General features: G+C 31.5%; 1 protein-coding gene across 1 annotated transcript in view; it reads right to left on the bottom strand.

The window, feature by feature from the left end:
* Positions 1–13,936, bottom strand: part of LOC141449587 (alpha-tocopherol transfer protein-like) — a 48,552-nt gene extending 34,616 nt beyond the window's left edge. Inside the window, exon 1 of the mRNA XM_074119146.1 lies at positions 13,776–13,936. Within this exon, the coding sequence (XP_073975247.1) occupies positions 13,776–13,800 (25 nt within the window). The 5' untranslated portion in view covers positions 13,801–13,936. The remainder of the gene's footprint in view (positions 1–13,775) is intronic.

Raw genomic sequence — 13,936 nt, 5'->3', positions numbered from 1 at the left:
TTTAAATGGTGAGAAATCCACTTTCGAGAATCTTTTAATTATAATGATTTTCCCTTCTATAGTTTTGATATATTTTTATTAATAATATTTGGAAACATTGCAAAAAACTGGGAAGAATGTAATAATTCTTTAATCTCTTCAATTACGCCTAACTATAATTATTATTTATTATGATGAAAAAAAGGAAATTACGTAACTTTACTATATTCTTAAGTGAGACGAAGGAAACAAATATTAGAAACAAGTTTTTGGTTGTTCCATTTAACTGCAACAGGTCTCATTTCACCATAGAAACGCTAGCTACAACCCGGAATTATTACCTTTTCCATTTTGAAGCCAAATATTTGTCCCCCTAACTATCTATTTTAAGTATAAAAACAAGAAAAAATTTTTATTATGTTAGATGATACGTTAATGAACTTTTTGTAGTTTATTTTGATCAAGAAAATAATGTCTCTCCAAAATTACTTAAATATATTGTTTTCATGACTAAAAATAATTGTGAAACTTGAAATATAATTCTGTCCTGGTCAATAATTGCACCGGGTCAATGATCGTGTTGAAGACGACGGTGTATCAAGAACAATGACTTGGTCGTACATTTTACTTTCTGTACATTTCCCTGATAATGCTTCTTTAGATGGATGTTTAAAGAGGGTTTCCGAAGTGTTTTTCCAGCAAAAAATTGTTTATCTTGGAAAGTTTTCCAAATAAATATGATAAGTGTTAAATTTGCAAAATTGAAAGTTAGCTGATGGAGCCATTCTCAAGGAAATCGAGAAAAGAAGAAACAACTCAAATTTCTTTCATCTAAGCTAGCAGCAACATTTCTCATTGATTACCGTAAATTACTTGTTGCTTGTCAAAATAAAATACCTCTAAATAAAAATTATTTACCACAGCTTGTTTTTTTAATTCATTTTATACATTAAGGAAGGTTGACAAAAAAGGAGTAAGATATAAAGATTTGTAAAGGAAAAAAGAAAACAACTCAATCCATTAAAAAAACAATGATTTAACAAACATTAAGGTTGCAGGAAGTAAAAGGATACGAAACTTATTTTTATTTTATCTCTGAGGATTCTAATTTAAAAACAGTTATTCTATTTTTGTATTTATTTTTATAGAATTAAAAATAAGCTTAAATAATTTTATCCCAATGTTTTGGGGGCGTTACTTATTATATAAGATCTCCTTTTTCATTATTATTTTTCGAATAATTTATTTTCTAAGTGTTTTACCGATTACAAAAAGAGTTAAAAATTGAAATAATTATTTCATTCCTTCCTTTTTCCACTTCATGATTACTTTGACAAGTGATATTTTTTTGAGACAACTACTTTTTTCTCTTTAAACCATGAGGAAAAACGTCAAAAATGTTATACTAACTACAAAAACGGGACCATTTCATGAAAATGTGAATTTATTGAAACATAAAGTCGATATTGGTACAAAATAAATATCTTTTCCATGTTTACTTGTTTACATGTACAATTTATCTTAGCATCAGACAGAAAAGTAACACACGAAATAAATTAGGAAGTCTTGGATGATCCAAAGAAGAAATTTGTAGCATGTTTGCCCTAAATTACAAGCAATAGTTAATCCAAAATGGGTAACTGTACAAGGGAGAGCTCAATAGATCGATTACTAGTTTTAAAAACTATTAACTAAAGAAATTATTATTTTTTGCGAATTTTCTTTTTCTTCTTCAACTTTTTGTTTTGAAGAGTACTCCATCAATGATCAAAACCAACAATACAAACACTCGTTTCTTCTCTGGCCTAAACAGTAAACAAAAACCAATTCAAATTAGTTGCAATAACTATTATATTTAGTGTTATTTTATTTGGCTCTTACAATTTGAACACATTTTTCATAAATTTCCTGAAGTTATTAATTCGTGCTTCTCTATTGTTTACTACAGAATCAATTCTTATCTCCCACAAATTTTTGTTTGTACAAAACATAATATTATTTCTGTTCTTATTTCCCATTTACTCATTTATCGCTATAATTTTTGATCAGTAATGTCTTCTTGAAGAATTCTTGTCAGTAATGTCTTTTTGAAGAAAACTTGTCATATGTTTTATTTCTGAGTATTCTGTCATTTGCTGCAAGTGCTTCACAGTTTACTGGTCTAAACGTGCCCTTTTTGAGTCCCGCTGGAAACTAATTTGAGAATAATTGAAAATAATCAAAATATGAGTTACATTCAGGCTGATAATCCCTTCTTCAAAATTGGAGATAAAAATGATTTTTTGATGCCAACTTCTCATTGTGTCTCGGAAGATGATGGGCACGATCAGTCAGAATTCATGTTTTGAACGGTCTGTCCCCGGACTTTTTTTTTTTTTATTATTTCTCTTCTAACATAACCAAATATTAATCTATTTTTTTTACAGTTTCAAGTATATTTTCCATATTTGCTTTTAGCGTCGCTTTTAGGGCTTAAAATGTCGATTTTTAAAACAGTCTCTAATAAATAATTCACGTTTCAAGAATTCACTGGATTAGAAACAATTTTCATTCTTATACCAAGCACTTCACTTGAAACGCTGTCCGCCTCTACACTGATTCATTGCCAAAACTTAACGCGGAGGATAGTGCTTATCAATTTCATCTCTCTTCAAAAAGAAAGTAGAAGGCTTCTCGTTTGGCTTGAATTTACTCGCTGGTATCACATTAGTGTTAGTAATACCTACTATTGATACTATTTCAATCATTATTTTTATTATAGCATCAGTGGTTGTGATTACCATTTCTTAAGCGCTCGATGCAAAATGAGAGATTTTTGCTCTCGAGTCAGAATTCTTTTATTATTTTTAATTACATTACAAGAATCTTCATTTTTATCTGTGGTTCGCAAGAACTCTTTCTGCGACAATCCCTCTATACTCTCTGTTATTACTCTTTTTTGAGTCTTTTGTTACTCTTGTTTCCCAGTTTAGAAACCTTACCGAAATATGATTTTATTTATTTCATTGGTGCTTTGGCGAATTATGATCAGCCTTTACTCCAGTTCTACGATCAATAGTATCTATTAGTTGTACTCTTTATTTCTGGGATAATAGTATTATTGATTATAATAATTTTTGCCAGTAAGTTTTTTGTGAGTTTCCATGGAATTCTTTTGCCCTTCTTAGTAAACTGTAAATTGGCCTATATTTTCAGACGAGACTAAACGTACTTCCATTTGTGACTTTATGTTTGGTTATTTGGTTATTATGATGCTAAGTTACAATCCTTTGTAAGATTTGAATGTAAAAAATTTATTAATAAATCATTAATGGGTAGATTGGTCATGCCTTCTTATAGGTTGGTTCCTAAAATAATTATATTTAAATAAACTGTACTATTTTTCAACTGTAATATTGGCAGTTTGATGTCATTTATTTATTTTTTTATTGATAAAAAGTTAATTATTGTTTCTAGTAGTTTAAACTTAGCTGGAGCAAATATCAGCTGCAAATTAATGGGCCGGGCATACTATTAACTAAAATGGCCTTCCAGAAGAGGTCGCGATTTTTACTTACTGAAGGTCATTCTAATAATAGGTACTTAGATTTGTTGATTTTTATTCTCCACACTTCCACTGTTTGTCCGAATGACACCAATGCGGAAGAGGTGACTAGGCGACTAGGTTATAATTAATCTCTGATAAACTATTTCACATTATAATAAACACTATCGTCCCTTATCTTGCATTTATTGAGCAGTAAATAGAACCAGTGTTTGAGAGAATAAAAAGCTGTATAGATGAATACAATTCAGAGTTAAGTGCTATTGCATTCATATTGCCAAAGAAATAACAAAATCTCAACGCTTAGGTTTCTAACGATCTTCAAATAAATACTGATGGAAGTTGGTGAAACCTCCTCAGCTTCAACCTCTTCATTTCCACTCTTACCGGAGTAGTCTTTCACCCAGATCATGTGCATTTTCCCTTAAATCTCTGGAGAGTGTGTTATCTTCCAGGTTTTTAATATTTCGTCAGAAGGAGATTTGCTCAGGTTCTGCACTTTGTCTATCGTTCATATAAGATCAATGTAACTCTTCAGAGTTTATAAGATTGTCGCTATTATGTCATCTTCCCTGCTCACAAGAGGTCCAACCAGATAAATGAAAACGAATGCGAAATTTGGTAAGACTTATTTCCTTTTAAGTCTATTAAGGTGCTTTGTACATCACTTCACCCTCTGTTTGAGTTATTATGATACAATGCAATGGTTAACACATTTCATTGGAAGGGACCTTTTGACAACTTAACTGCACAAATAGATTGACTCCACTTTTTAAAATATCTTAAATATAAGTGTAAAGCACTTGATTCGGTTATAGCTTTTTATATTTATAATAAAATTCCCAAATAATAAAGATTAATACCATTAAACGACAACAAATTTTTGGCTATTGAATAATAAAATCATTTATTTCAGAAGCCATTTTCATTAATTCCGTGCTCTAATGTAAATCTTTGCAATAATTCAACTCAAATTCAGTAGCAGGTGCTGAATGATAACGGTAAATTCATTTGAATTTATATTATAAATGGAATTTTAGAAAACAATGAACATTATGTCACTGCATTTCTCAACGTTTTGATTTATGAAGTTAATCCAGTTGTGTAGTGAACGGCTCAATTAATAGTCAACTTGAAATTCCAAAGAAATTTAACAATTTTTTAAGAAATTGTGTGGAATTTTTAAGAAATCTTTAACAACTTATTCATTACTAACAAGTTCCCATTAAACTGCCATTTTTAATGAAGAGAAACATTCTTGCCTTCCTGATGTTTTATAAAAAATAAATAATTATAAATAGGTAATAAGGTTTCAAGGCGATTTATTCAAGGCACTCATGGCTAATGGTGTCACTCAGGTTCTTCTACTTACTACTGAGCATGTTCCATTGCACTTCCTTCTCATTCAAGCTGGACTGCTTTAAGTCCTTCGCAATTATTTAATTTATTTTTTTTATATTTAACGATTTCCATTCCATCAAGGCAATTCATTCTGTCTATAAAAAAGAATGGGTAAACCTTTTGGAATTCGGAATTGGTCTCAAATTCCATTATAGACGTTGAAAATTCTTCTTTAACATACTCCATATGTCCTTAAATGCAAATTTGTAATTACATTAATTACCCAGCTTTTTGTCTTTAGAGGGAAAGAGTGAAATAGCTACAAAAATTAGTGTGTGTGTTGTGTTATTTTTCTCAAAATATATTTTAGGAGATATTTATGTAATAGAGGATTAAATAAATATGCTTGAAATTTGTGACATTTTTTATTAACGTAATTTTGAATGAAAATTAGGTTACTAAAATTGAAATTAAATGAAATATAACACATTTAAATATGACTAAGCAGTCATGCTACTAAATGACATGGACCGTTGATTAATATCAATATTATTCTTAATAGAATAATATTGTTAAATAAGTATCAAATATTGTTTATTGCATTTAAATTTCAGTCAATTTTGCAGAGTAGATGTTTTTAATGTAATATATGTTCAAAAATCAAGTCATAATCATTACTAATGTTGGAGAGAATGTCTACATATAAACCATTCAAAACGTTCTGATTATTGATTATTGATAAACTACTGATTATTGTTTATTGATAAACAATAATCAGTAGGGCATTTGTTTCTTTATTTTATCAAATTTGGGACAATCTACTGATACCTAAATCTTATAACAATAGTGATTAAACAAGTTCATTTCAATTAATATTAATAAGATCTAAATCAAGTAAAACTCTGAAAGTTCATTGTTTGGTTTGTTGTTTTTGATTTTTACATTCTTTACCATATTTTACTTTCCCTTTGAAAAACATAAATCAAAAACGGGAAAATGCTGACAATCTCGGTGCCTCTGAGAGACCTTTTGTCAAAATAAAATTTGGCATATGTATTTTTAATTTAAAATTCCATATTTGTAGTAAATATGTTACTTTAATTTTTTATGATAACGTTGAAGCTTTTGAACGAAATCATTTATTTAGTTGCAATCAGTTACATACATCATTACGCTATAAGCAACTAAGATAATATAGAATTCAACACACTTAACTGGAGATAATAGTTATTTAGAGGTAACACCCTAAGTCCACAGAGTTAGAGAGGCGATCATGAGGCTACTGTCTTTTAAGACGTCTAGAAGTGTTAGCTGTAAGAAAGGTGTTGTACCAGTGAATTTTAATGAGATTGAAAGTTAAGATGTGATTTACTGTACGAGTTTAAAGCAACTTGTGCAATGAAACGATCAGTGAAAACCCAAATTGAAATGTTTATTAGTGATAAGAGAAAGTTAAAGGAACGAATGTTTTCAGTTTCTCTAAAGAGCAGCAGCAGACTATTGGAAAAGTAACATGATTGAAAACGTGAAGAATGCAGACTGTTCTCCCTGAGGTTACAAGTTCTTGCTAAACTTTTAAAAAGCGAGCGAAGGTAGGAAACGCAAATGCTTTAAAAATTTTATCACTACAAATATAATTTTGTAGGTTATAATTTTGTGGAAACTATAACCCAAAACAAGTTTTGTGGAAGAAAATAAAGATAATAATGAATTACAAGAAACTATAATTAAACGCGATAAGGACATTTGTTGTTGGTTCTACGTCCGCACTGTTGCGCTACATTTTCTATAGTATTTTAAAACTTTTAGAAATACCAACGTGCTTGACCCAAAAATCTCCAATGATGCAGCTCTACTCAAAGAATCTAAACGAGTTGCAGCTTTAGACAGAGAATCTAACTAAACAAGGAATTTGAGTGCGTTCAAGCCTAAATAGAGCATGAATCCCGGAGTACGCGTAAACAAATTCTCTCTACAGAATAGGACGAAAAGAGTGACCTCCTCACGCAAATCGAAGTATGTTGCATCCAGTCTTTATGGAGAAAGTAAGTCCTTGGTAGAAGAAATTAGAAGCAAGCGTATGAAATCTTATAGGAAGTGTGATCCGATTAAATTAGGTAATTTTAATTGTCTTTCATTTATTTAATGTTTATTAACAGTAATAAACTTTTTAAATTAATTAATTTAACTTATATAACTTCCAGAGTACATATGTACATAAAACTGAGATTGTGATTACATCTAGTTGCAATAAACATAAATATTTTATTACCGCCACATATATACTGTACCTTTGAACATAGATATGACTTTTCTGTTGTTACTTCTCATTAGTAATTAAAAAGTATGTATACAGAAAGAAGAATCTGGGTGAAAAAAGAGTAATATTACAAAATTGACAAGTTCAATAGTGTTCGCAAAATATTGTGAAATTTTTGTAAACAAATAACTAATAATAGTAATGGACATATCTTGGAGGCATTTTGGTAGCCGTTATTTAAATAAATATTTCAGGTCTATTTTTCAAAAAGCTAGGCTGTACAGCCGGTGGGTATTCTGTCAGCTAGTTGTAACTTTTCCTTTTAGTGCTGTAATAGGAAATTTTGTAATCATCGTGCATTTTCAAAATTGAGTTTTCACAAGAAATAGATAATGGTGTGTCAACATTCTTGGTAAAGGAGGGATTTAGTGAATGACTTGTAGACTCTGTCGTTGCGTGCACTTGTCAACAATGCCACACTTTGCCAGAGCACCTCATCGCCACAAAAAGCAGCAGACTATGCAAAACAAACTTTTCTTCAAGCATTACTTATTCTAAACTGTAGAGAAAAAAAAGATATTGAATAGAATTTTTATTCTCCTTGAAACGTGGCATATCAAGGTTTTTAATTTAACGATTTAAGTCTAGGCCCTACAAACTATAGGTGCTCTTAGAAATTTGGATAGAAAACCGGGAAATTATTTGAATTGCCAAAAACACTGTTTTCTTTTTTGTTTTGTAAGTAAAGGTAAATAGGTTCAACATATATTCTACTTTCGCTTTTGTATGTTTACCTTTTTTAGTTTACCTGAAATACCGATGATTTTTGCCTGATATTTGATTAACCCAAATATTCATTTCACCTAGATTTAGTATTTTATTACCTGTTGTGGTTTGCTTTTGAACGCGTTAAAATCCACAAGGGTAGTTTAAAGAAAGCGCTCATTTTCTGTGTAAATATATTTTTTATTTTATTAAATATATTTCATTATGCCTGTCACAAACAGAAATAGTACAGTTAAGCTTGTTATTCTTCTGTATCAGTTGCCAACGATGTAATTATCTTTGACTCTTTGAAGGTCAGGATTCTACTCTATATGTACTGACAACTCAGGAGCGTTGTCCTCGTGAGCATTTCCCTCACACAGATTTAAACGTGCTGCGATTATAATACAACTTTTTATTTAAGCTTTTGTCTAACTGAACTTGTGACCTAAGACAATGGAACAACAGGGTGCGCGTTGTTTGATCACCATTGCAAGTTAATTATCTATGGGTAAATATAAGCAGTAAAAGGGGAACGTCTACTCAGCGGGGTTTCCATTGCAAGACTCTCTTCACGTGTTTTTTTTTTGCTATGTTTCCTCACACGACACATTGTGTTTCGATTTGCTTCAAATGAAAATAAATCTCAGGAGTAAAGAGAAAAAAAAGCAGTATTTTTTTTCAGTTAGAAAGGGCGATCAGATGGGAGATGAATGTCTGAAATAGTTCCTTATGCAATTCGTAAAAGCGGTGTTCGGCGTTACTCAACAGCTGTATCTGTTGACGGTTAATTTCGTCTTTCCCGCCATCGCCTCTTCCCGCGCTTCTTGTTCCCGCCATACATCTGTAGCTTTGCTTCTATGACCTTTGTAGTTGTGTTTTACTCAGTTGTGTTTCCAGGCTACGTGACAGTGCAGCTTATCTGCTGACAAGAAGAAGGAGCAATAACCGCCTTCCTATATCCTTTACATAATTATCTCTTCAACAGTGTTTTCTTCATCTTCAGTTTTATGGTTAGTCCGTGTTCTTTTTTTTTGCCCTCCTTACGGCCCTGGCTCTTCTGGCCTTAAACCCACCTTGTGTCCAACCTTGACGAAGTGGTGGGGCTTACGCACTAAGGGCACTAGAACAAACCCTCTCCAAAACTCTCGCGTTCTCGCATCTGGTTACAGGCGGAGTAGATGTTTTATTTTTTATTTGTTTTAAAAAAAGTAAAGTAATTGCCTATTTTTTCAGGCGGGGCTTAACGTCCAACTACCGATTAGGTGTCGTGGACAGAGGCGACGAGCAAACGTACTTTACTGTAAATTTCTTTTATTAACCATTAAATAAAATCTAAGGCCTAAGACCAGGAATCGAACCCAGTACCACAATACATATTAGCTTTACAGGTCTCGTCTCTAACCGCTCGGCTACCGTGGCGCCCTGTTTTATTTTTTATTTATAAATAATAGTTTGATATTTTGAATTCTGATAGTATGCATTTAAATAAAAATAAATTGTGTCACTAAAACTTTTTTTGATGATTTAAGGCGCGTCAACATCTAAGGTTATTGGTGCCCGGAGCTTTTTCAGTGCACTGCCGGCCTCCGGACAGTGTTCTCTCGTTACAGACAACACTGTCTATCACCGGACAGTGAGCTGTAAGAAGCTCCTAGGAAGAGAAAATCTAAGGGTCAGCAGCTGGATTCGAACCCGGGACCTCCGCGTGGGAGTGCAGTACGCTAACCACGTAGCTAATCCCTTCCCTCACTAAAACTTGAATAAGTATAATTTTAATACTAAAGATAAAAACGAACGAACGTAAAAAAGGACAGAAATCAGAACGTAAGGGAAATGCTCACAGTGGCTCCAAATAAGCAACAAATGTAGGCAGTACTTCTTTGAGTTATCCTTCCCAAAAACCACCAAAGGTTCACATTCTTATTACATTTGTCATAAGTGTGACAGAAGAAACGTCAATGTTCTATTAATTCATGAACTGAAAGAGATTTTAATAATATTCTTGATTATATATAACTTGACGAGATTATGCATCTACCAAAAAATACCACAGATCTCAAAATTGTAGGCTTAGAACATTTGGAAAAATGACAAATAAAATGAGTCCATTGAAGAACAAAGAAGATGGTCTTTAGGAAAATAAAGTCCCAGATATCTCCTGAACAAATTGCTTTGTACCGAGATTGAATTTGAAAAAGAAGTATCTTAAAAACTTAAGAACCAGATGGACGAAAGAAAGAATCGTGGTGATGATCACTTTACTATACATTAATGGTACTCAGAAACTGATTGAAAGGCAAAACAAAATATCACTACAGGGCAAGAACGCGACTATTATCAGAACGTTCGGGAATTCCGATCAAAACTAAAAATTTTAAGAGGTTACCCTCTGACATGTACTATTATATTGTCACCATATTTACAGACATTAATCTTATTAAAGGTGTCAATGATCTTAAATTAAAATTTATCGCAACGATAAAAGTAATTCTTCTTGTCAAAAGACCGAGGAGGTGGGACCCGACCCTTATTTCCATCAACGAGTTTCACAGCATTGTATTGCTTCTAAATAGGCGCCACGGTAGCCGAGCGGTTAGAGGCGATACCTGCAAAGCTAATATGCATTGTGGTACTGGGTTCGATTCCCGGTCTTTATGCCTTGGATTTTATTTAATGGTTAATAAAAGAAATTTACAGTAAAGTACGTTTGCTATTCGCCTCCGTCCACGACACCTAATTGGTAGTTGGACGTTAAGCCACGCCTGAAAAAATAGGCGATTACTTTACTTTTTTTTTTTTTTACTTTTTTATTGCTTTTAAATTCACCGAAGTTAAACCCATTTTCCCCAAAAATACTAACTCTAGACAGGTAGCCAAAATACTGATTGGTGCACTCTACTAGCCTCCATTATCTGTCTGCTTCACTGCAATGCTTTAGAAAAAGTTATTCTAAAAAATATTTTTGGTTAGGAATTCCAACTGTGGAGACTTCTCCTCTGATGTTTGATTTGTTTTATTCTTTTAAATTGGCGGATGTATGACAAACATTTATAGTAAAAGTAGGCAGTTACTTGTGAGTCTCGAAACATCTTAGAATTAAGCCTCTAGTCAAATAAAAATTAAATTTGCGCCCAAGCAATTGTGTGTCAAGCTTCAAAAGTAGGATTACATATTTTGCTTACTCATTATTAATAAATTCCTTCTAAATGAATTATTCTTCAATATTTCGGTGTTACGGGACAAGCAGGTCTAATTTTATTTTTTACGTATTAATAAATTTCATTCGGGCTTTGATTTTGTGTTTTTGTTTTAATCGTAAATAAAATATCAGCTCATAGTCTGGCTCTTCATAACATTGTCATTGAAATACATTTTCACCTACATAATCCGAATAAAAAAAATATTCAAAATATTTTGTTTTTATTTTTTTCTTTGTATCAATGACATTCAATCTATTTTTTTAAAATCTGCTTGACCTTGACCACTAAAAAATTTATATTCATTTGGTTTTTATTTAAAAAAAAAAAAATTCATCTCAATTTTCTAGTACGTTCTTCAGTATTATGGCAAAATTTGAGTTTTTAATTTCACTATTGTAACATACAAATCCCTTAAGTCATTTTATTTAATAAGTATACAGACCGATTGCAGATCAATTATTACCAGTACCTTTTATGTACATATGTTGTATATATGGCCATTTTTTTTTTAAAATATTTTAAGGATAAGCAATTATTTTAATATGGTATATTTGCTGATGCATTCATCCTCGCTAGTACTTTGTCCAAATATCAGTCGTAGAAACAACCTCAAAATGATAAAAAAAATCATTTTTTGAAAATAGTTTAAGTAACCACTATTTAAATTAATCCAATAGGCCTGGATTTACCCCAGCCCAACCCGCGCTCATGCAAAATATTTGCTGTTAATGATAAAACAATAAATTAATACTTGACTAAATAATACGAAGAATTTTCTAGTACAATAGTATATAGTTGGCTGGACTAAATTCTAGGAATAGAACTAACTGTCAGACTAATCCAGAGTGTTTGGATTTCAAAATAAATCCATTATTATAATAAAGACGGTCAAAGCCTTCCACATTAATGTTATATTTGCTTGACTGTAATCCCTTGAATTATTTAGTTTATCTATTCTTATCTTGATGAATAAGAAGGCCGCTGCGTATTTGCCCTTCCGTGGCTGGTGATTAGTGCGGATTTTGATCGTAGAGGCTAAAATTCTCCTGTGCTGGCTTCTTTGTGGTGATTGGAACTCCATTATTTGCTTGAACGTTTGTTTATTGATGTGTTGAAAGGAAATATTTGCCGTAGCCTGTCAAAAGTGCCGAATCTTTGATCAGAAGACGTCCTTACCTAACTTATTACTTTCTACACTCATTATACGCTCTCATAACTTTTTTATTTTAACCAGACCTAAGTAGTTAAAAGAGCCATCTTAGTCTATTTCATTTTTTTTGGTAGAAGCGTTCATAAACAAAACCCTCCGAATGTCTAGTTTCTAACTCACTATTTTTTTAAATTTTTTAAAATATTTTCTTGAACTGATAAAGCAGAAACTGGCAGTAAAAAGAATTGGAAATAAGAAGTTTGATAATCAAGAGAAGTAGCCTCGGCTAGGATTTGAATAAAATACTCGCAGACTCTTCCATAAACTTGTAAATTTTAAATAATGTCACACAATATTTATATTAGTTTAATATGAATAAATAATATTAAATTACTTTAACTTTAGAAGAAAGGGGTTAGCTCAGTAGCTAGCGCACTGGTTCCTTTTGTGGAAATTCTGGGTTCGAATCCGGTTGTCGTCTCTTAGATTTTCTCTTATTAGGAGTTTAAGTATATAGTGGCGCATCCAGAAATGGTTTTGATTTGAGAAGTAAATGAATTACCCTTTTACCCTTTTGACTCTGTAGACCAGCGGTTCCCAATCTTTTTTCATTAGTGAACCCCTTTATCTGATTGTTTCCTTAGTGTGTATGTCCCTAACATATATACATATGTATATATATATATATATATATATATATATATAAAATAAATAATCGTATTCTTGATTTTACGTATTGTAACTTTAAATTAACAGCAAAACAATCTGATTATGTCTTGTAAAGAACATATACATATGATTTGTTCCTATTAAAAAAATCATTTATGAACAGGTAAACATTTCAAACCAATAACTATTGCAGGGGTCGTAAATTGAAACAGCAAAACGTTAATAAAGGAGAAGTAAATTATATGTGGGCCATGTGTAATATTACTCAAAACAACATTTTTTCAAATTTTTACATTTTCAAGAAATCATTTAATAATTTTTGATATACAAATATATTTACTTTTAAAAAAAATACTGCAGTATCGAATGAGTACTTAATTCTTGTCAATTTATATGTTATTCAGTTTTATTATAATAATTTTGTAATTAAGTTGTAGGAATCATTTATTATATAATTTTTTTCTCATTAATAATATATCTGTATAATTTTTATATCTTCCGCCATTATAACTTTTTTTTTTGCGTATCCCTAAACAATCTTTCGCCCCAGGTTGGGAACCGCTGCATTGAAGACGGTCTCACTCACCACCTAATGAATTGTTACAACTCGAGTGGCGAGTGGAAATAATCTTCAATATCACGAAATCCTTTTATCTGGATGAGAAAAATGTTTCAAAACTTTGAAATGGATATTATTTCACCTTTCAGGAAACGAAAAAAAAAATGTAAACATTCAGAAAATGGTTTTAAAATGGTGCAATGAAATTAAGGACAAGAAAAATATATAATAATTTACCATTTATTAGAAGAGTAAATGATTTAACTTGATGAATGAATAAAATGATGGTTTAGTAAAGAACTTACGAGCGGAATCAGCGAAGACGGTCATAGTGCTGTGTACAGTATAGGATTGGATGGCAACACTCTCAACACTGACTTGTCGAGTTGCTAGACTGCAGATTTTACACTTCCCCTCCTGAAAACATGCGAACAGCCAGAGTGAGTGCTTTGTTAAAAGAGTAAAA

Source organism: Rhodnius prolixus, unplaced genomic scaffold (genome assembly GCF_049639745.1).
Source record: "Rhodnius prolixus isolate KJV_2025 unplaced genomic scaffold, Rpr scaffold_2, whole genome shotgun sequence".
Classification (NCBI taxonomy): Eukaryota; Metazoa; Arthropoda; class Insecta; order Hemiptera; family Reduviidae; genus Rhodnius; species Rhodnius prolixus.
This window is presented reverse-complemented; position numbering and strand designations above follow the sequence as displayed.